General features: G+C 41.5%; 1 protein-coding gene across 1 annotated transcript in view; it reads left to right on the top strand.

The window, feature by feature from the left end:
- LOC132590491 (protein PRRC1-like) overlaps positions 1 to 22,426 on the top strand; it is a 57,453-nt gene extending 35,027 nt beyond the window's left edge. Inside the window, exons 6-9 of the mRNA XM_060263398.1 lie at positions 5,185 to 5,348; positions 7,032 to 7,135; positions 19,722 to 19,824; positions 20,352 to 22,426. Of these exons, the coding sequence (XP_060119381.1) occupies positions 5,185 to 5,348; positions 7,032 to 7,135; positions 19,722 to 19,824; positions 20,352 to 20,561 (581 nt within the window). The 3' untranslated portion in view covers positions 20,562 to 22,426. The remainder of the gene's footprint in view (positions 1 to 5,184; positions 5,349 to 7,031; positions 7,136 to 19,721; positions 19,825 to 20,351) is intronic.
- The last annotated feature ends 753 nt before the right edge of the window (positions 22,427 to 23,179 follow it).

Below are 23,179 nucleotides of genomic sequence, written 5' to 3'. Positions count from 1 at the left end.
TTTGCACATACTACTGCTAAGACAAGTCTCCCCCGTGCTATAACTATGCACGGGATTTTTCCTACCTAAATGCAGAACTTTACGTTTATCCCTGTTAAAATTCATTTTATTGATTTTAGCCCAGTTTTCCAGCCTATCAAGGTCATCCTGTATCCTATTTCTGTCTTCTACTGTATTTGCAACTTCTCCCAATTTAGTATCATCGGCAAATTTAATAAGCATTCCCTCTATTTCTTCATCCAAATTGTTTATAAAGATGTTGAACCAAACAGGTCCCAGGACATATCCTTGAGCACTCCACTTGTCACTCCTCTCCAAGAGGTTGAGGAACCATTCACAAGCATTCTTTGGGTGCGATCTGTCAACCAGTTACAGATCCACCTAACGGTAACAGGATCCAAACCACATTTTACCAACTTGTCAACAAGGGTAGTATGTGGAACCTTATCAAAAGCCTTACTGAAATCAAGATAAACGACGTCTACAGCGTTCCCCTAATCCAGCAAGGTAGTCACTTTCTCAAAAAAAGAGATCAAGTTAGTCTGACATGACTTGTTCTTGAGAAACCCATTCTGGCTCTTAGTAATCACATCCATTCTTTCTAAACGTTCCAGGACTGACTGACTGACTGATTGGTTCTAAAATGTTTCCAAGTATAGATGTCAAGCTAATGGGTTGGTAATTACCCGGATCCTCTTTTTTCCCCTTCTTGAAGATGGGGACTACATTCGCCCGCCTCCAATCTTCTAGCTCCTCTCCTGTTCTCCAAGAATTCTCAAAAATAATAGCCAGAGGCTCAGACATTATATCTGCAAGCTCTTTTAGACTCAGAGATTATATCTGCAAGTTCCTCTTGCCCTGAGGACTTAGTTTCATTTAAAGAAACTAGGTGTTTATGTACTACCTCTATGCTGATCCTAGGTTGCAACTTCATCCCCCCCCTTATATGTTCTGTTTTTGCCATGTTGAGCACCGTTTCCCTCAGAAGAAAAGACTGAGGAAAAGTAGGAATTGAGCAGTTCCACCCTCTCTTCATTACCTCTTACAATTTCACTTTCCTGCCCTCGCAATGGGCCTACCGTGTCTTTGCTTTTTTTTCTTACTCTGAACATAAGAAAAGAACCCTTTTTTGTTGCTTTTAGCATCTTTAGTCAGCCTAAGCTCATACTGAGCTTTAGCTTTCCTAACCTTTTCTCTACAGCACTGGTGATTTGTTTCTATTCATCCTTGGTTATAAGGCCCTCCTTCCAATTCCTAAAGGAGTCTTTTTTATTTCTCAAGTCTTTAGAGAGCTGTTTATGGAGCCAACTCGGCTTCTTTAGGCTTTTTCCATTTTTTCTTCTCATAGGAATCGTCTGTTATTGTGCTTTCAGTATTTTGCTTTTAAGAAACTCCCACCCCTCCTGAACCCCCTTTTTCCTAAGTATTTCTGACCATGGGATTTTACCCAGCAACTTCTAAGTTTATCAAAGTTTGCCTTTCTGAAGTCCAACCTATAAGTTTGACTACATATAGCTTTTCCCTTCCCTAAGACTGTAAATTCCAAAATCACATGGTGACCACAGCCCAGGGTGCCCACTATTTCCACTTCTTCAATCAATTCTTCCTTGTTGGTGAGAATGAAATCCAAGATAGCAGATCCCCTTGTTTCCTTCCTCACTTTCTGGAAAAGGAAGCTGTCAGGAATCTATTTGACTTTTCATTTTTAGCAGAGTTGGACTTCCAACAGATGTCTGGGTAATTGAAATCTCCCATGATCACTGTATCCCTTCTCTTGGAGAACTTTGCAGTCTGTTGTAGGAGTATCTCATCCAAGTCCTCTGCCTGGCTTGGTGGTCTATAGCAGACCCCCACAATAATATCAGTGTTTTTTCTTAATCCTTTTATTTTTACCCAGAGACTCTCAACTGAGCTGCCATGTTCAGATTCACATATTTCCTCACAAGTATATACCTTCTTCACATATACTGCTATGCCTCCGCCCTTTCCCATTTGCCTGTCCCTTTTAAATAAGTTGTACCCCTGAATCCTAATATTCCAGTGGTGAGTGTCATCCCACCAAGTTTCAGTAAGACCTATTATGTCACAGTCTTCTTCCCGTATTAGGACTCCTGTTTGTTTCCTATACTCTGTGCATTAGTGTAGAGACAGTGGAATCCACGTTTTATGCATCCCTAGGGTTTAGTTTCCATACAAACCTGCAAGTTCAAATTACCTAGCGTATGTGCCACTCTCTGCAAATCTTTAATGTTCTTTTCCCCAGTTTCTGGCATCATACGAGGCTTTGAATTATTGTCTCATTCCCCCATACAGTTTAGTTTAAAGCCCTCCTTATTAGGTTAGCAAGGCTATTACCAAACACCCTTTTCTCTACCACTGTAAGGTGCAAACTATCTCCCGATAGATGACCACCATCTCGAAAGCATAAGCCATGGTCCAGAAATCCGAATCTTTCCTGATGACACCATTGACGTAGCCAGTCGTTTGTTTGAAGTATTCTTCTTTCTCATCCTAAGCCATGGCCTTCAACAGGAAGAACTGACGAGAACACAACCTGTGTACCCAGCTCCTTCACCTTCTGACCCAGAGCCACATAGTCTTTTCTAATACATTCGGGGCTATGACGGGCAGTATCATTCATTCCCACGTGGATCAGCAAGAAAGGATAGTAATCCATGGGCTTGATAAGTCTTCCAATCCTTTCTGTCACATGCTGGATGCGTGCACCTGGCAGACACCAGACCTCTTGGGATGACAAGTCCAGTCGGCACACTTTGGGCTCCACCCCTCTGAATAAGGAGTCTCCAATCACCACCACCTTCCTCTTCCTATATTAGGGAGTAGAAGCTCCAGGCTTCTTATCCACAAGATCCTGAGAAACTTTCTTCAAGCTTCATGGAGGCTGGAGAAGTAGCCCTTGTTCCAATGGTTCAGAATCAGTTACTGTGGGGAGATCCTGGAACCTATTGCTGAGCAGCAGAGGCTCAGAACATCTCCTGATTTTCTTTCTCCTTCGGGTTACATTTTTCCAGGAACCCTCCTCCTGTGTTGGGTTCTCTTCTAATTGCTGAGATCCCACTTCCTTTCCCTCCTCTTGTTCTCATGCATTCTGTCAAGAAAATCTTCACCTTCCTTTATACACTGCAGTGTGGACAATCGTGCCTCCATTCCCCTATCTTCTGCTCCAGCAGGGCCACTAACTTACACTTGCTGCAAGTGTAATTGCTGCTACTCTCAGATAGAAATACAAACATCCCACAGTCATTACAAGTCTCTACCTCTGCTCCCTCACCAGCCATGCTACTGCAATCCATTTCAAAATTTTCTGTATCTTGACTTCTCTTTAAATCCCACTACCAGCTGCCACTTGAAACTACTTGTGAGTAAGTACCCAACTTTCTACAGAACTCCCAGACTAAAAGCCACAGGCCAAGAGCCCTTTGGCTCACGCCTCTGGCAAGAGGAGCCTTGCAAATTAAAGGCTCAAGCCTCCACCCACCTCTGACTCAACAGCCAGAGCAACAGCAGAGGGCGGGGCCAGCAATTACCCCCAGGCAAACAAGTTCTCCTCACTCAGCAATAGCTACACAAAAGACACACAAAAGCAATCAGAAACCCCTCTCCAGCAGGCACCAAGCACTCACACAGTTCCCTCTCACAGCAACTGTAGGTAATGCTTCCCAGCAGCTTTAGAAAAGCAAATCACACTCACTCACCTTACCAGCAGCTCAGTTCTAGCTCTAGAAAGCACCTTCCTCTAATGCAGCTGAGCCACTTCTAGATTAGTTGCTAGATTACTGACTGGTTTCCACCAGTATGATCATTTTATAACAGCAGTCCTCAACCTTTTTAGCACCAGCGACCGGTCTTGTAGAAGACAGTTTTTCCATGGACTGGGGAGGAGGGGGGGGGGATGGTTTCAGGATGATACAATCGTGCACTTTATTTTTATTAGTTTGGTGTGGTGCTTAAGTGTGAGAACTCTTATCTGGGATAACTGGATTTGATTCCCCACTCCTCCACTTGCAGCTGCTGGAATGGCCTTGGGTCAGCCATAGCTCTCTCAAGAGTTGTCCTTGAAAAGCAGCTTCTGGGAGAGCTCTCTCAGCCTCCCCCCCCCCCCACCTTACAGGATTTCTGTTGTGGGGAAGGAAGGCAAAGGAGATAGTGAGTCACTCTGAGACTCTGAAATTTAGAGTGGAGGGCAGGATATAAATCCAATGCCGTTGTCTTATTATTACTACATTGTAATATATAATGAAATAATTATGCAACTCACGGCCCGGTTGCTAATAGGCCACGGACCAGTACCGGTCCATGGACCAGGGGTTGGGGACCCCTGTTTTACAACACCTGGGGCTTGCCAGCTTCAATGGTCACTCATTATTTACTTATTGGCCTTTTAAACTGCCCTCCCCCTGCAAACAGGGCTCAGGGTGGTATGCATGGTAAGAACATTAACCTCATATATTACACTTAAAATAACATTCCTTGTATAATAAACACAACACTAGTAAATCTGTGAGCACTATGAAAGACTGCCTAAAATATGTCACTGCCTCATGGGGGAGGGGAGGCTGAGGAAAAGAAAAAAAGGGGGGGGCAGGAGTGCCAGCCAGATGTAGCACCATTACTGTCTTCAACCAAACACCTGGCAGAACATCTTTCCCTTACATGCCCTGTGCGACTGCATTAAGTTGAACAGGGTATGGATGTTGCTTGGCAGAGAGTTCCACCAGGTTGGGGTCAGAGCCAAAAACACTCTGGCTCTGGTCAAGGACATCCAGACATCTCTCAGGCTGGAGACCACCAGAAGGTTCTTATCAACTGAGTGTAGCACTCTCTGAGGGGACAGAAACAACATCCAGGAACAATTCAAGATGTTGACTGTTATCTTCCTCGCCTGGGAACTGAATATCTAATGGGTCGCCCTTCCCCATATGATCCTGTTTGCCAGCTAAGTTTGTTAGATGCTACACTTAAATGGTCCCCTCTATTCAGGTGGCCCATTCAGCTACAGCCTGTATTCTCTTATTTTCACAGACTTTAAGGGGCTATTAAACAGGTAAAAATGCTTACCACTAATGCAAGAAGAAAAAATATTTGTTTTCCAACAATACTTTGACTCAGCTCTAGGTGTCTTTGCCTGTGTCAGATGGTTTTAATATGCTTATTCTTTTATAGAATCTGGGGGTGAGTTGGACATTGTTGTCACTTCTGTAAAAGAGGTCAAGGTTGCAGCCATAAGAGATGCTTTCCAAGAAGTTTTTGGAATGGCCACAGTTACAGGAGAAACTGGACAGTCAAACATTGCACCACAGCCTGTTGGCTATGCAGCTGGTTTGAAAGTGAGTAACCACCATTTGGAAAGCTGGACAGGAAAATGTCTCATAATATTATCAAAGATTTCAGGTTTTCACGGCTGGTAACATCATTAGGGTTTGTAGAATCTTTCGGGCTCAAGTGCCGTGTTCTACTGGAGAAAGTTTTCCTTCCAGACATTTTGTTCTCAGCTGCGGAGAACATCCTCAGTGGCGTTGCAGCCAGAGCAAGCGCTCTGACCTTCTTGGCTGCTGTGCATTGAGGGCTGGGCTGCTGGAGAGCTGCTATTTCTAGGCTGGAGGGGGTGTGGTGAAAGGGCAATTGGTTTGTGGATGTGCCCATTGTTTGGTGGGGCTTCCTGGAAGGGTAGTGATAAGGAAACTGGCTGTTGAATGTGACCATTGTTCTGTGTTAATTGCTGGGAGGATTGGAAGGGGTGTGAAGATAAGGAAGATGGTTGTTGACTGTGCTGATTGTTCTGTGGAATGTTCTGGTTGTTCTGTGACTTTCTGCAATTTATAGTCTGTAGGGTGTTTTGCAGAGCTGGGTACCAAGATTGGTGGATGAGAATGCCTTCTTCCTTTCTGTTAAAACACAATCAGCACAGTCAACAACCATCTTCTTTATCTTCACACCCCTTCCAACCCTCACAGCAATTAACACAGAACAATGGTCACATTCAACAGCCAGTTTCCTTATCACTACCCTTCCAGGAAGCTTCACCAAACAATGGGCACATCCACAAACCCATTGCCCTTTCACCACATCCCCTCCAGCCTAGAAATAGCAGCTCTCCAGCAGCCCTGGCCCCACTCAATGCACAGCAGCCAAGAAGGTCAGAGCACCTGCTCTGGCTGCAATGCCACTGAGGATGTTCTCCGCAGCTGAGAACAAAATGTCTGGAAGGAAAACTTTCTCCAGTAGAACACGGCACTTGAGCCCGAAAAATTCTACAAACCCTAATCTCATAATATTCTTAGAGAACTGTAATAAAAAGCATTTCTTGGGCCATAATCAGCTTCATAACTTCCAGATTTTTAAAGAAGATCTTTTATAGCATGATCAGATTTTAACATGCACCAGAATACAATAAAGCCTTATCAGGAGGAATTCATCCTCAGGTGCACAGAAGCAGAAGCTTCCTTCCTAATAAGCTGTTTAAATGCTGAAACTTCAGTAGCATCACATTTGCCTTATGCAAAGGATAATAGTTATAATATTATCATTTCTGCTTTTTGTGGTTGGATCCAGCAATCTGTCAGCAGAAGGTTTTGATAGTTATGCATCTTCTCTACTCCCTGTACCCACACCCCCAGCAGCCACTTCTGACCGTGGTGAAGACCTGTATAAACTTGTAGCTATGTAGGTTACGAGGCTGCAGTGGGACAGTGAAAGAGGTGAAATATCCTCCCTTGCTGCATCTGTCAATGGAGGTCTACTGGTAGTAGAGAAAGAAATCAGTGATTTTGCCCCCTTTCTCATCTTTGCTGGACTCCACTGATCTCTGTGGCTATTACTTCACACTCGGGGGAGGTGGGGAGGACAACCTGTAATCCTTGTGCTGGATGCAACCCACTGGTTTTCTTTCTGCTTCCTTTGGTGTGTTGCATTCTAGCTGTTCATTCTCTTAAGCAGCAAAAACAACTTTCGTTAATCATTTCAGTTCTATGTTAAATCATATTCTTACTGATGGCATTCATTTCATTTAGGGAGCACAAGAAAGAATTGACAGTTTGCGCAGGACAGGAGTGATACACGAGAAACAGCCTGCTGTGTCTGTTGAGAATTTTATTGCAGAACTGCTTCCTGACAAGTGAGATGCTTTAATGTGTTCATCAGAATAAAAGCACAGTCTGTATTGCATCTCTGGGCTCATAAAAAGTGACTACTGTTCAGTATTCTACAGTGGAGAGGAAAAAGAGTTGTTGTCTGCCTGTAGTTGATAGCTGGTAGTTTTTGCTTTGCTAACTTACACCACTGCCCTTAGCGCTTTAAATCTGACAAGAGTATAATCCATAATTAAACATTACAACATACAAACACATTGGTATTTACACATTTGCATCGGCTTATTCATAAAAATGTAAGTCATAATTTAAAGAATTGCTGAGCTCTAACATGTAATGAGCACCTAACTCTTGGACCTCCATCTGCTGTGCTTTTACTCTGAAACTCCTTGCTGGTACAAAATGGTATGTCTTCTCTGTTAATTAGTTAGGATATCAGCAGTGCAATCATAAGCATGTATTGCAGGCCCAAGGGCAAGGAAGGGGGTGAAGGTGAGGAAGGAAATACCATGGCACAAACCAGTTTTGGAAAATTCCAGCCACAGCTTTTGCTGAATACAACTGCAGGAGCACTGGCACAGCATGGAATGAATCCTGCATCAGGCAGCCTGCTTGCCACCTGATATTTCCACCCCCACCTCCAGTCTCCCTGCTGGGGGGAGGAACTGTGGAGTGGCAAGCCCCAGGATCATCTTCGTGGTCTCTGTGCATCACACTGATGGGATTAGGCGCCAGCGCCAATCTCGATCGGTAAACTTAAAAGCTACGGATTTCTGTGCCAACGTCCCAGTGCACATGCTCACTGAGACGGGAGCGGACATTCCGCCAGTTCTCTTCTGACCGCCGCGCTGATCAGTCGATCTTTTTTTGCTCTGGTCGGTGAACTTCTTTATTCCAAAAAATTATTATATAGGAGGAGAAGGAGGCTAAGAGATCGGATAAGCCGAAACACAGCAAATCAGTTTCTCCAGCTTCTCCGATATCACCATCAGACCCGACAGCACCAATCATTCCACCATTGAAGCTCTTCGCTTCACCGGGTCGTTGGCTAAGCCCTCCGATCCTCGCCTCGATATCACCTGAGCTAATCATATCTTCTGACTCTGATCACAAAATAGAACTGGCGCAACGTTCCGGCATCGAGAGGAGCCCACCTGATCAAACCTGAGCAATAGCAGAGACCCCTTGATCCCGAAGCCCGCTTCCTCGGGGTCGACTGCAAGAATCGTGGAGGGACCGTTCTTCGAGAAGCCACTCTCCTCGATACCAAGAGATCGATCGCTCTTCTCCCCACCGTCTGCCTTTACAGATCCCGTGGGATCAGCATCAGTGGCAATACTTATACGGGGCGTATCCCATGCAGCCTTCCTTTCTGTAGCTTCCTCCATGCCAGATGGACTGGGATCAGTTCTCTGAAGCTTCCTATTGATCCCGTACATCTTATAGACCTAGGCGAGCACCATCTGCGTCGGTATCGAAGCCGCCCGACATCGAGCCGATTCGACAGCATCGGGAACCCGCTTAACAGACTTCTTCAGAGAGAATGAAAGGTGTAACAATGGACACTGTTTCCTCCCCAACTCCACACTTGTCGGAACGGTCTGACTCTCCTGATGCATCACCCAGGTCCATCGAAAGGTCGACCCCGGAGGAACAAGAAACAACCTCATCACCTGGGGAACCCTCTCCACCGCAGAAGATAGCAGAGGAGCAACCCATTTCACCTTCGGAGGTCTTATGGTGACCTCATTAAGCGTATGGCTCAATCTTTGTCCCTTACTACTGTCCAACCTCAACCAGTGATTACTGACACTGTTTTTGACATTGTTCAAATGGACACTTCTACTGCAGTAGCTCTACCACTTACTACTGTCATGCTGCATACCGCAAAATCTTCCTGGGAGAAACCAGCTTCCATCCCATCTCATCGCGTTGGCTGGACCACATGTATTGCATTCAAGAGTCCAGTGCAAAATTCCTCTGCACCCACACTAACCCTAATTCTGTAGTAGTGTCCTCTTCTTCCAAGGCAAAGAAGACACACTCTGCCCCGCCAGACAAGGAAGGGAAGAAATTGGACAACCTAGGAAAGCGACTATATTCTGCTGGTTCCCTGGGTGTAAAGATTGCCAACTACACCGCTTGTATGGGTCATTATCAATACACCCTTTGGGAACATGTTTCCAAGATCTTGCCTACCCTGCCGGAACAGAGTAGGACTGCTCTCAAGAAGATTCAAAGGGAGGGCATGACCTTAGCCAAGCAACAACTTAACTCTGCTAAGCATTCGGGTGACACCTGTGCTAAGACCCTGACAATGGCGGGCTTCCGGTGTGAGAATCCAACAGAGCTGACGTCTCCTGAATAAGGGGAAAAATTAATTCTTTGTTCAGGGTAGTAAGAAGCCTTTATGGGCTTCCTGCCTGCATTCCTCAGACAGAGATTTGTCCAGGATAACAGACAGAGATTTGTCCAGAGATTTGTCCAGGATAAATACTTTGAGCCATGTGACCTCAGCTAATGATTGATCTCGGAGGGGGTCTTTCTGAAGCTTTCTGGCATCGTTCAGCATCTACAAAGGATTAAGAGCCATTTAATTGGCATACTCTCTTTTGGGACTGATAAACTTCTGAGAAGCGACAAGACCAAAGTTTAAGAGGCATAGCCATTAAGGTACTTTGATTACAATCTCTCGCTCCGTGACTTTTCTAAGCTAATCTAAATAACATTGGAAGGTGGGAAAATTTGAATAATAAAGAAAGAGAGGGGAGGAAAAGGAAACTTGAAACTTGGACTCTGTTAAATTAAAGACTTTGATAGAATCTGGGAATGAAAATAATTGTTTTGAATACCTGAGGTCACTGACATATGCTTCGGTGTTATGGCTCTGCACTTGCAATTAATATAACAAACATCTAAAGACCGTGATATTTGGAGAACGAGAACTGGGCTCAGTGAACCAGGAAGTAAAAGCTGAAGGTGCACTTGCAATCAATATAACAAGTATTCTAAAGACCGCGATATTTGGAGAAAGTGATCTGGGCTCAGTGAACCAGGAAGTAAAAGCTGAAGGTGAGAGGAGCAAGAAGAAGGTCATTGCTAGGGATTTTTAACCGTAGAGAAATTGCGATCGCCATTTTGAAGAAGGGAAAATTGCCAAAACCTGTTAAAAATCAATATCTCAGCCCAGGAAGGTAGGAGAAGGACGAAATTAGTCTTATTTTAAACAGCAAGTTCTAAGCTACTGGACTTGGTGCTGGATTTAGAATTGGAGTCTTTGGATTTTTTGAAGGGTTTTTTTATGTCAGAAGAAAGACTAACTCGTGCAAGAATTCTTTGGACAAAATGCAAAGTCAGTTTGATACCATGGAGGCCAGGATCATGAAGGGTGTGGAGAAGATGTTAACAGCTTGCAAAAAAGAGCTTAAGAAGGACATTGGAGACCTTAAAAAAGAAGTTGAAGATTTTAAAAATGAGCTGGGTATGGTTACAAACAGAGTTAAGGATGTTGAAGAGAAAGTTGATGTGCATGCTTCCACCTTATTAAAACTTCAAGAGAAGGTAACAGTTCATGACTGCAGATTTATGGAAACTCAAGTGCGTCTGAGAGGAATACCTGAAGGGGAGGGAACTGATTTAATGGATTATATGGTGAAAATAATTGCTGACTATTTAGAGGAAGATCCTGAAAAGTCCAGAAACATGTCGGACAGTATTTATAGAGTTAATTCATCATATGCAAAAGATAAAGGCTTACCAAGAGATATAGTTATGAAACTAAGAACAAAAGATATGGCAAGGAAAGTTCTAAATAAAAGTTTTCAAAAGGCTCTGATAGTGGAAGGGAGCAGAATCAAAATAATGAAAGAGCTGCCAAGACAAGTGATAAATGACAGGAAGAAATACAAGAGATTAACAGAGAAGCTACGTGCAGAGGGAACGAGATATAGATGGATAGTACCCGAAGGTTTGGGCTTTGAGCAACGTGGAAGAAGGATTACAATAATGAATGAGCAAGAGATGTGTAGTTTTTTTGAGAATAAGGGCTTTGCATCATAATGGATTACAAGTTATTATCTTGGAATATAAATGGACTAAATTCACCACAAAAACGAAAAGTAACATTTCATTGGATTAAAAAACAAAAATGTCATATGATTTGTTTACAGGAAGTTCATATACAACAAAAGGATTACAAATTTTTGTGGAACAAACAATTGGGGTTGGAATTTTTTTCATTGGCGGATCAAAAGAAAAGGGGTGTGGTCTTTTACATTAAAGAACAATTAGAACCAAAATTGATATTTAAAGATAAAGATGGAAGATATATAGCAGTGGAAGTGATGATGGATGCAAAGAAAACGTTGTTATTAGGACTATATGCACCTAATGGAGCAAAAGATGTTTTTTTAAAAAGATATTAATCGACAGTTGGATGAAGTGTCCTATGACCAGATCTTGATGATGGGTGATTTCAATGGAACAATACAAAACAATATAGATAGGTCTGGCCAAAAGAGCAATAATAAAGAAGGGAGACTGCCAAAATCATTTTTTGAGTTGGTTAAACAAGAAAGCTTGGAGGATATTTGGAGAAAATTTAACCCTGAAGTAAGAGACTATACTTTCTTTTCAGCAAGACATAATACTTTTTCCAGAATAGATATGCTATAGGGCTCTAAAAGTTTGGGCCTCATAACTAGAAAAGTGGAGATTCTACCAAAGGTATGTGCAGATCATAATCCAATATTTTGGGCTACAAAATTGCAAAAGAAAACAAGTAGATGGAGAATAAATGAGGATTTGCTACAAGATAAAGATATTGTGACTTTTCTAGAAAAAGAAACTATAGTGTTTTTCCAAATAAATGACACTGATGATATAGAATTCCAGACGGTTTGGGATACTTACAAAGCAGTAATGAGAGGACTATTGATTGCATTGAATAATAAAGATAAGAGGGCTAAAGAAAAGCAGATGTTGGACATACAAAATGAAATAAAGAAAAAAGAAGGGAAACTAAGAAAAAGACCAGGGAAAAAGAAATTAATAAGGGAAATCACTATATTACAAGCCCAAGTAAGACATTTGTTGAATAAAGAATTAGAATGGAATTTTAAAAGTTTGCAACAAAAATCGTTTGAAGGTGCGAATAAACCTGGGAAGTATTTAGCTTGGCAACTGAAGAAAAAGAACGAAAATAAAATTATTAATAAAATCGTTGCTAGTGGAAAACATAGTAGACCAAGAAGGAATTAAAAGAGAATTTTTTTAAATATTATGCAAATTTATTCAAAGGTATGAAAATTAAAAAAGAAAAATGGAAGAGTATTTATGAAATATTAAAATAGCACTCCTGACTGAGTATATGAAAAAGATTTTGAATGATCCAATAGAAAAAAATTGAAATTGAAGCAGCAATAAATGTAATGAAAGTAGGTAAGGCTCCCGGACTGGATGGATATACAACTAAATTTTATAAAACTCTCAAAGATGAGATAGTACCAAAATTGCAAAAATTGATGAATACGATAAGAATAAAAGGGGAAATTCCAAATACTTGGAAAGAAGCTGTAATCTTGTTGGTTCCCAAGGAAGATAGAGATGTCACAAATGTAAAGAACTATAGACCAATTTCATTATTAAACAATGACTATAAGATATATACAAGAATCTTGGCAGAACGACTTAAGCAATATTTAATCAATTTTATAAAGGAAGATCAAGTGGGATTTCTTCCTAAAAGGCAAATAAGAGACAATGTAAGAACTGTTGTAAATATTGTAGAATATTATGAGAAGCATCCAGAAAAGAGGCGGCGTTATTTTTTGTAGATGCAGAAAAAGCCTTTGATAATCTGAACTGGGACTTTATGTTTGCAGTAATGGAAAAAATAAATCTGGGAGAATATTTTATAAGAATGACAAAAGCAATATATATGAATCAACATGCAAAATTGTGTATAAATGCAGACCTTACAAATGAAATGAAGGTGAGCAAAGGTATAAGACAAGGATGTCCGCTTTCACTATTTGTAATGACTCTTGAAATTCTGCTAATGCAAATACAAGACGATAAAGAGATAGAAGGATTGAAAATTAGAGGATTTTCTTATAAATATAAAGCATTTGCAGACGATATTGTGTTTATAATTGAAAATCCGATACAAGTGGTACCTTTATTGCTAGCTAAGATAAAAGAATATGGAGAAATGGCAGGACTCTATATAAATAAAGAGAAGTCAAATTTTTTATGTAAAAATATGCAACTAAATAAACAGAAAGAATTGCAGAGTTTGACGGGATGTGAAGTCACTTCTAAAGTTAAATATTTAGGTCTAGAAATAACTATGAAGAATATTGATTTGTACAAAAACAACTATGAAAAGTTATGGCGTAAGATGGATGAAGATATGATGAAATGGAATAGACGTAATCTGTCCTTGTTGGGTAGGATTGCTGCAATTAAGATGAACATTTTGCCAAGAATAATGTATTTGTTCAAAACTATTCCGATTGTGAAAGATAGTAAACAATTTAATAAATGGCAAAGGAAGATCTCAGAATTTGTATGGGCTGGGAAAAAACCAAGGATTAAGATGAAAATTTTAATGGATGCTAAAGAAAGGGGAGGGTTTCAACTTCCAGATTTAAGATTGTATCATGATGCAGTTTGTTTGACATGGATAAAGGATTGGATGATGTTGTTAAATAAAAAGCTTTTATTGTTAGAAGCTCTTGGAAATAAATTCGGCTGACATGCTTATATGTACTATGGGAAAAAAAAGATGGATGGTCTTTTTTCTCACCATTACATTAGAAACAACTTACTAAATACATGGATAAAATATAAGAAATATGGTGATGAAAGAAAGCCGTTATGGATAGTGCCAGCAGAAGTAATAAAAATAACAGTTGAATCTGATGAAGAGAGAAGGGTGTCATATAATCAGCTGCTAAAGATTCAAGGTGATAAAGTTGAATTAAAATCTGCCGAAGAGCTAAATAACAAGTATGACTGGTTTCAAATGCAACAAATAAAAAGTTTGATGGAAAATGATATTAAATCTGTTGGAATTAGACGTGAGCAAACGGAATTGGAAAAGGTTCTGTTTGGAGATAATGAAAAATTAATATCGAAAATATATAAATTATTGTTGAAATGGTCTACAGAAGAAGTAGTAGTAAAATCTCAAATGATTAAATGGGCAATTAATGTAAATAAGGAAATACAGATGGATACATGGGAATATCTTTGGAAGAACTCAATGAGAATATCAACATGTCAGAGCATTAAAGAGAATTGTTTCAAGATGATGTATAGGTGGTATATGACTCCGAAAAAACTGGCAAAGATGAGTAAAAAGATGTCGGATAGATGTTGGAAATGTAAGAAACATGAAGGTTCTTTTTATCATATGTGGTGGACTTGTGGAAAAGCGAGAAAGTTTTGGCAGATGATACAACAAGAAATATCTAAAATTTTGGGATATGATTTTAAGAAAGTTGCAGAGACTTTTCTGTTGGGACTACAAATGGAAAAATTTCCAAAAGAAGATAGAATTCTAATCTGGTACTTGCTCTCAGCTGCTAGGACATTGTATGCGTCGTTATGGAAGCAAGAAAAAATACCAGAGAAATGGGACTGGATCATGAAAGTTTTATCGTGGAGTGAGATGGATAAACTAACATGAACTTTAAGAGACTATGATTTGGAAGTGTTTAAAAGGGAGTGGAAGAAATTTAGAGGATATATAGAAAAAGAGTGGAATCTAAAAGGACATTGGACAATTTTTAAATAATGAGTATGAGAAAAGGAAGAAACTGACCTTTGATTGGGTAAGGGTACCTTTATAAGTGAACTCAAGTATATAACTTCGGCGGGAGTCTAGTAACGGAGGGAGGGGGGATTAGAAAATATCATATGGGTTAGGGATAGTAATGATATAAACAGACATTGTTACCATATGTTATTAATAAATTGTTTAAAACCGAAGACCCTGACAATGGCTATCTCTCTGAGACGTCATTCCTGGTCATGCTCCATGGCCTTACAACCGGACACTCAAGCCTACATTGAGGACTTACCTTTTGATGGCAATGGCCTCTTCAGTTCAAATACTGATTCTGTATTACAGGAGATGGATAAGAGTATCCGAACCTACAGAAACCTGGGAGTCTCCACACCTCGTCTCCACACCTCGTACTCAAACTCAACGACCACGGCCAAAACCTTGGAATAAGAAACCTTATTCAAAATCTCCTTCAGAGCAATCGTGGCGTCTGAAATCTACATCGCCATTTTCTAAGCAGTCTTATATGGCTAAACCTAAGTACTGTCCTTCATCGTCTCAGTCCTCTCGCCAGAAGGGCCCTAAACAGCCCAAACAGGGACTTTGACTGCCTTTTGTTCTTCCTCCCCTCCCACCCATCTTCTTTGGGCCATACCTGCCTCTTCCCCTTCCTCCCAGCATGGTCCAAGATAACTTCAGACCAGTGGGTCCTATCCATAATCCGGCTGAGTTATGTGATCAAATTCCATCAGAATCCACCCATCCCGTCATTCATTTCCACCCGCCCTTCAATCACCTTAAGAGAGGAGGTTCAGTCACTTCTTCTCAAACAAGCCATCAAACAAGTTCCCTTAAATCAAAGGGGACTCGGTTTTTATTCACGCTACTTCACGGTCCCAAAACGAGACAGAGGTCTTCGGCCGATCATGGACCTTCAAGCCTTGAATCTGTACATCACCTACCACAAATTCAGAATGACCTCACTACCCAACATCCTCTCTCTTCTAAATCGGGGAGATTGGATGGCCACACTGGACTTACAGGACGCGTACTTCCACATTTCCATTCATCCCTCTCACAGGAAGTACCTAAGATTCACCATTGGAGCAGCCCATTTCCAATACCGGTCTTTACCCTTTGGCCTTTCTACAGCCCCCAGGGTTTTCACCAAGACTATGGTGGTTATCACAGCCCATCTGGGATTGCAGGGTATAACCCTGTTCCCGTACATACACGATTGGCTCCTTGTGGCAGAATCCAGGACCAGCCTTTTGCGGCACATTGCCATCACTCTCTCTCTTCTTCGGGAGCTAGGACTGCAGATTAACCAAAAGAAGTCGCACCTACAACCCTCTCAGAGGGTGCAGTTTATAGGAGCCATAACAGACACCCTTGCCTGCAAGGCCTTCTTGCCTCCAAATCGGGCAGATAATGTAATCAATCTTTTTCAGAGCTTTCGGCGCAGTCCCACTGTCACAGCCCGCCGAGTACAGCGTCTCTTTGGCCTCATGGCCGCCACCACTTCAGTTCTGGTCTTCGCCAGTCTTCACATGAGGATCCTGCAATTATGGTTCCTCAAACACTTCAAATGCAATCTTGACTCTCCATCTCGTCTGATGACCATCCCTCCAGAAGTTCTATCCTCTCTCACCTGGTGGCAACAGCTGCATCATCTGATGGAGGGGGCGCCCTTCCACACACCATCCCTGTCCGTCACAATAACATCGGATGCATCCCTGTGGGGTTGGGGAGCACATATGAACGGCCTTTGCGTGGGGGACAGGTGGCCCAGTCACCATGCACACCACCATATAAATTTCTTAGAACTGTTGGCGATTTTCCATGCCATCCAGTCTTTCCAGACGCTTTTCAATGGCAAAACATTAGCCATTATGACAGACAATACAACAGCCATGTCCTAATAAACAGACAGAAGGGTACGGTCTCCCACAGCTTCTATATGCTTGCTCTGAACATTTGGGAAATGTGCATATCAATGGGTGTGTCCTTGGTGGCGACACATCTTCCGGGGGACTTGAATATGTGTGCAGATTTCCTCAGTCAAGGGGGTGCCTCGCTCCATGAATGGGAGCTCAACTGGGAATTCCTTCGACCCCTCTTTCTAAATTGGGGAACTCCGGAGATAGATGTTTTTGCCACACGCAACAACAAGAAATGCAAGCTCTTCTGCTTCAGGGGGGGAGCAGATCCTCTGTCCTTGGGGGACGGCCTTCTCATTCTGTGGAATCAACTTCATGTGTACCTGTTTCCGCCCATTCCCCTGATCACCAAGGTAGTGCAGAAGATATTGAGGGAAAGGCCTGTGGGCATCCTCGTGACACCCTGGTGGCCCAGACAGCTCTGGTTCTCCCTGGTCCTTCATCTAGCCAATGGAACATTTCACCATTTTCCGCAGGCCTCAAACCTTCTTCTCACCCACCAGGGTCATGTGGTGCACCACGATGTGCCTCATCTGAAATTAACAGCTTGGCGTCTGCAGTGAATCAACTGTTGGACAGAGCTCATTTTGTCATATTGAACAGCAGGAAACCATCTACACAGAAATCCTTTTCCTATAAATGGTCGCGATTCGTTCAGTTTTCTTCTGATTTGTCCTTAGACCCGTCCACAGTGGGCTTACCTACAATTTTTGATTTTCTTCTTTCCCTTTTGGATAAGGGGTTAGCAGTCTCATCGTTACATGTTTACTTGGCTGCCATCTCTGCTAATCATTCTCAGATCGATGGACATTCTGTTTTCACGCATTCTGATACTAATAGGTTCCTCAAGGGTCTCTCTAGACTGTATTCTGCTGTGAGACAGCCTACTCCAACTTGGGACCTATCATTGGTTCTTCATGCGCTGTCAGAAAAACCCTTTGAGCCGATGGCCACTTGTTCTCTCCAATTACTGGCTTGGAAAACTTCCTTTTTGGTGGCAATTACTTTTGCAAGGAGAGAGGGCGAGCTAGCAGCGCTCAGATGCGAAGCCCCCTAGTTGTGTTTCACCAATGAAGGAGTAGTGCTTCGTCCAGATATCACCTTTCTTCCCAAGGTGATTTCTTCCTTTCACTTGAACACTGCAATCTACCTTCCAGTATATTTTCCCAATCCGGCTAATTACTCTGAATGGAGACTTCATGCCTTGGATGTGAAACGAGTGCTATCGTTTTATCTCCATTGTGTAAATCCCTCCCGGAGGGACTCCAGACTTTTTTTTTCTATGCCACTTCATCTTTAGGGCAGCAGATATCATCCCAAAGGCTTTCTAAATGGATAACTGAAACCATAAAACTCTGTTATCTATTGAGCAAGAAGCCCCTGCCACGGCCCATATGAGCCCATTCCACTCGAGGCATGGCGACTTCGGCGGCTTTCATGAAGGGTGTTCCGCTACGGGACATTTGTAAGGCTGCCACCTGGTCCTCCCCGCATACTTTTGTGAATCATTATGCATTGGACCTACGCCTTCGCCAGGATTCGTCGATGGGCCGTGCTGTTCTGCAGTCTTTTTCCTGCCGATGGACTGTTGCACCCTCCTCCAGGTATGATTTTGGCTTGCTAATCTCCCATCAGTGTGATGCACAGAGACTACGAAGAAGATGAACAGGTTGCTTACCTGTAACTGATGATCTTCGAGTGGTCATCTGTCACACTACCCACTCTCCTTCCCCTCTGCTGCCGGTCCATCTTTGGGATCATGCAGTGGTCAGAAGGAACTGGTGGGATGTCCACTCCCGTCTCAGTGAGCATGTGCAGTGGGGCTTCTGGGCATGCGCACTGGGATGTCGGCGTGGAAATCCGCAGCTTTTAAGTTTACCAATCGAGATTGGCGCTGGCGCCTAATCCCATCAGTGTGACTGCACAGATGACCACTCGAAGATCATCAGTTACAGGTAAGCAACCTGTTCAACCACATGGGCACCAGCCACTGCATGGTTTCCTTGCCACCTGGTGGTGAGAGCCAGCTGACAGCCCCCAAACTGGGCATGCCGCTCATTGGCTGCACCCCTAAGACCCCTTAAGGGAGTTCCCAAAATGAGGGAAGTGGGTGTGCAGAGACAAGCTCCCCCTCACCCCAAGGATCAAAACTGCCCAATCAAGCTTTGATGAAAAAAACTGTGATGAAGTACAAGGAACCAAATGTACTGAAATGCAGCTCATAACAGCCGAAAAGCAGGGAAGGTAGGGAAGCCAGAACCAGGTAAGGGTGAAATCTCCATGGCAGCCTTTCTAAATAGGGAAGGGGCAGACTGGAGTGAGAACTTCAAACTCCCAATTCTCCTGGAGTTCCGCCCCTCCCAGGCTGGCCCAGGGAGGATGCAACTGGCTGGCCTTGAGCTGCCATTGGGGCCAAGACCTCCCAGGATCATATAGCCAGCTTGGAACAGGTGAAAGGCATTTCTCTGCTCAGTCCTGGACTGCAAATGTGGCCTCTGGGTAAGTTTGTGCTACCACTTCTCAGGAAGCCACTGAATTCAGTCGGACATACTACCTACTGCATATATGTCAGATTGACAAAGCACAGTCTTAAGAATCAGAATCCTACTGAGAGCTATTTCTGTCAGGAAAGTGTTCTTATGATTTCAATGTACGTCTGGAATCCTAAGTATACTTCCTAGAACTAAGCCCAATTTAATAGCATGGGACTTTCTTCTGAGTATGCTTACTTAGAATTGCTCCCTAAAAATGGTTTCCAATAGAATAGTCTTAGTAAAGTGTAGTTGCCTTGCCTTTTGAAGCCACCAATCCATTTGTTCCATTTAGTTAATGCATATCATTAGACATCGGTAGGATTTCATATATTCTTTTCTGCTACAGGTGGTTTGACATTGGTTGCTTAATTGTAGAGGATCCAATCAATGGTATTCATCTTGAAACATTTACACAGGCAACACCAGTACCTCTGGAATATGTGCAACAGGTGAGTTTCACCCTCAAAGAGTGGAATCCTCCAGGGTCTGGGAACTGAAACTCAAGACCTTGGAGTTTGCTTCTGATATTTCTTGCCATTAAATTATCAGCTTCTTTTCCATTAAGTATGTAAACAAAATGTGGATTAGATTTTCATGCATACTGCTGACTACTTTTACATATTATTTGAAGGGGTGACATATAACAAAGAGAAATAATTAAAACTTTATTTGACTCTCTTTAAAATGTTCAGAAAACAAAAGTATACTAGCTTTGCAAACTGATAACTTGGTTTTTCTGAGCAGCTAATATCAATGTAATATCCGGAATATTTAAGAAGTCATAACTTCATAAGGTTACTTAGGATTCAGAACATAACAATTAACTTATTTATAGTGAAATCTAATGCAGGATATGAAATCAGCCACACCAACATTCTCCCAAATAATATTCCTCTAAATAAAGCTGAATGTGTGCTATTTCACAGTATTGGGTTGTTTTCTTCGGTTCTTACACTGTCCTTAATTTATTTCACAGGCTCAAAATCTGACTCCTCAGGATTATAACCTACGATGGTCAGGTTTGCTGGTGACAGTGGGTGAAGTGCTAGAAAAGAATTTACTTCATGTCAACAGAACAGACTGGCATGTTGCATTCACTGGCATGTCTCGTCAACAAATGATCTATAGTGCGGCTAAAGCTATAGCAGGAATGTACAAGCAATGTTTGCCATCGAGGACCATTTGAAAGGGGGAGGGGAAACCTCTGAACTTTGAAGAACATTCATTCCTCTGATGGGTTTTGGAAGAAATTGTTTTATCTCCAGCTATTTAGCAATCCTATACAAATGCACCTCAGCTGTACATTTTATGATTCTTTTTAAAAAGTGAAGGTATCCTTTGGAACACGTAAGTGAACACTTCTCAATAGTTTAATGTAATTAACAGTGCAATTCTAATCACAATTACATCTTTCTAACTACATTGGAGTCAATGGGCTTAGAAGGGTGCAGCTCTGTTTAGGATTGCACTAATAACTTTCCAAACATAGAGAATACCCAAAGGGGCATATTTTTAGCAAGGCCAAAGAACATTAAAATGAGAATACAACTGATGGGATGCATTTAGACACTAAATTTTAAACACAATTTTTTTTCACATTTTTAGATGTAGATCAATGTGTAATTGTTGCTATAGGAATGCCAATTCAGAATAAGCATGGAAAGCAAGGTCAAAATGAATAATCTCTCATTGTATGTTTGCAGGAGTATGATACTTATGTGCAGATGTCTACAGAAATTATTGGGCTTCCAGCATAAAATTTCTCTTTGCAGATTCCCATTTCAGCACCAGCATGTTAAGAATCATGCAAATATAATTTAAAATGATTGGATAAGTATCTGTTTCTCTGCCAAGGAACACATCCCAAACCAGTTAACTGAATCTCTGCAGTCAAATGGATTCTTCCTCCTACCCTTATAACCATAATTTATTTTGAGCTGGGACAGCATGAAAGATACACCTTAAAGATACTGGGCATTACTGGATTGCTGTTGAATAGGTTAAATGATAGGACTGAAGCACAGAATAAGAAAAGATGCTACCTTTTGTGTTTTTTATTTGTTCTTGAATACTTTTGTTGGCTTTAGTGACCTTTGAAACTGAAGGGAGAACAGTGAGACATAAATCTCTGTCATGATTGATAAATGAAAGTATCTCAGCAGTACTGTATAATTCACTGATGTTTGTCTAGTAACTCACTGATCTAGAACTGTCATTTATTTTTCTTGCTACAGGAGAATTGACATCAAATTAATAGAGTAAATTATATTTCCCTAAAGCAGAATAGACCCCTACTATATTATTAGTTTTGGTTATATACTGTTTAACACGGCCAGGATTTTGCCCACTGCATCTATGACCCCATATTCTATGGTCTGGCACAATTTCTGATCCAATTTGTAAAACTGCTTATGGAAGAGAGAATTTTGATATTCTTGTACTTTATACAAAACTCATTCCTTCTGCCTTAAATATAAGCTTCCTTATTGATACTAAGCTTTACATTTTATAGCAACTTTGAAAAGTAGTTTTATATTAAATATTCTGGTTAGGCAGTTTCTTATATTTCTAGCTGATATAATAAACATTTTTCCATTCTTTTCTAAAATTGTAAATCAAAATTATATAGATTTTGTTCCTATAGAATTGTAATTTCTTTTTGCTTTAAACTGTTAAGTATGATAGTAGTTCATTGTTGAGTATTTTAAGAGACTTCTTAAAACAACACAAATACAGCTATAGATCGATTCTAACAGCATCATTTTTCTGCAGAGTGGAATTCTTTTGGCAAAAAGGAGGGGAGAAAATCTTACATTATTTAGTTTGTAACTACACAAATGAAGTAGATGGCTAATGCTTACCTACTCTTATTTTTTCTCCTGCATAATTAATCAAAAATAATACTCTTTGTTGAGAATTTGTTGTCTTTTTGTTGGAAAAATATTTGAAAAGGAATTTCCAGAAGCCTATAATGGCTCACGTCTGAAGTATCAGCTAAATAAGATGTTCTTAAGACTATTGTGGGTGAAATAAAATGTCTTTCATTCAAAATTAGTGCTTCCATTACTCACATTGCAAGACGAAGAACCGTAATTATATATGTATGTCTATATGATTGAATGCTGTCCTGTATTTCTTTTGTTGAAGAAAAATAGTTTTGAACTTCAGTGCCTTCCTAATGAGTATCTAATATGAGAAGTCACTAAGAAAACCAAACAGTAATGGAGCGTCTTGAGAATGCTGATCCTCTGAGGGCATCTTTGTTCCCTCACCATTGGGCAAAACTAAAGGTGATGTTGAGGAGCTGTGATTGGATCTTCCCTGAGCTTTTGTTGTAGCAGGAACTCCTTTGCATATTAGGTGACACCCCCCCCCCCCCGATGTAGCCAATCTTTCAAGAGCTTGCAATAGGCCCTGTAAGAAAAGCCCTGTAAGCTCTTGGAGGATTGGCTGCATCAGGGGTGTGTGGCCTAATATGCAAAGGAGTTCCTGCTACCAAAACCCCCTTGGATCATTCAGCATGTAACTGAAGCTCAAAAGATATTGGAGGATGTGCATTTGGTTGAAATGGAGAAAAATGCAGGCACAATAGGGATGCCTGTCCTTTTTATCACACCAGATCCAGTGACTTGGGGGAGATGGTGATCTCTGTTGGGGAGACAGCATGAAAGAAAGGAGTTATTCCTGCTCCAGCATGGAAGTCCCAATCCAAAAACCACCCCGTCCCTGAATGTAGTGTTTTTTAACGTTTGAGTTATGCATCAGGAGTTCTGTGTCATACATAGTTAGAAAGCATGAAGACAC

This window comes from Heteronotia binoei, unplaced genomic scaffold (genome assembly GCF_032191835.1).
Source record: "Heteronotia binoei isolate CCM8104 ecotype False Entrance Well unplaced genomic scaffold, APGP_CSIRO_Hbin_v1 ptg000047l___fragment_1, whole genome shotgun sequence".
Taxonomy (NCBI): Eukaryota; Metazoa; Chordata; class Lepidosauria; order Squamata; family Gekkonidae; genus Heteronotia; species Heteronotia binoei.
Note: the sequence above shows the minus strand (reverse complement) of the source record. Positions and strands in the feature narration are given on the sequence as shown.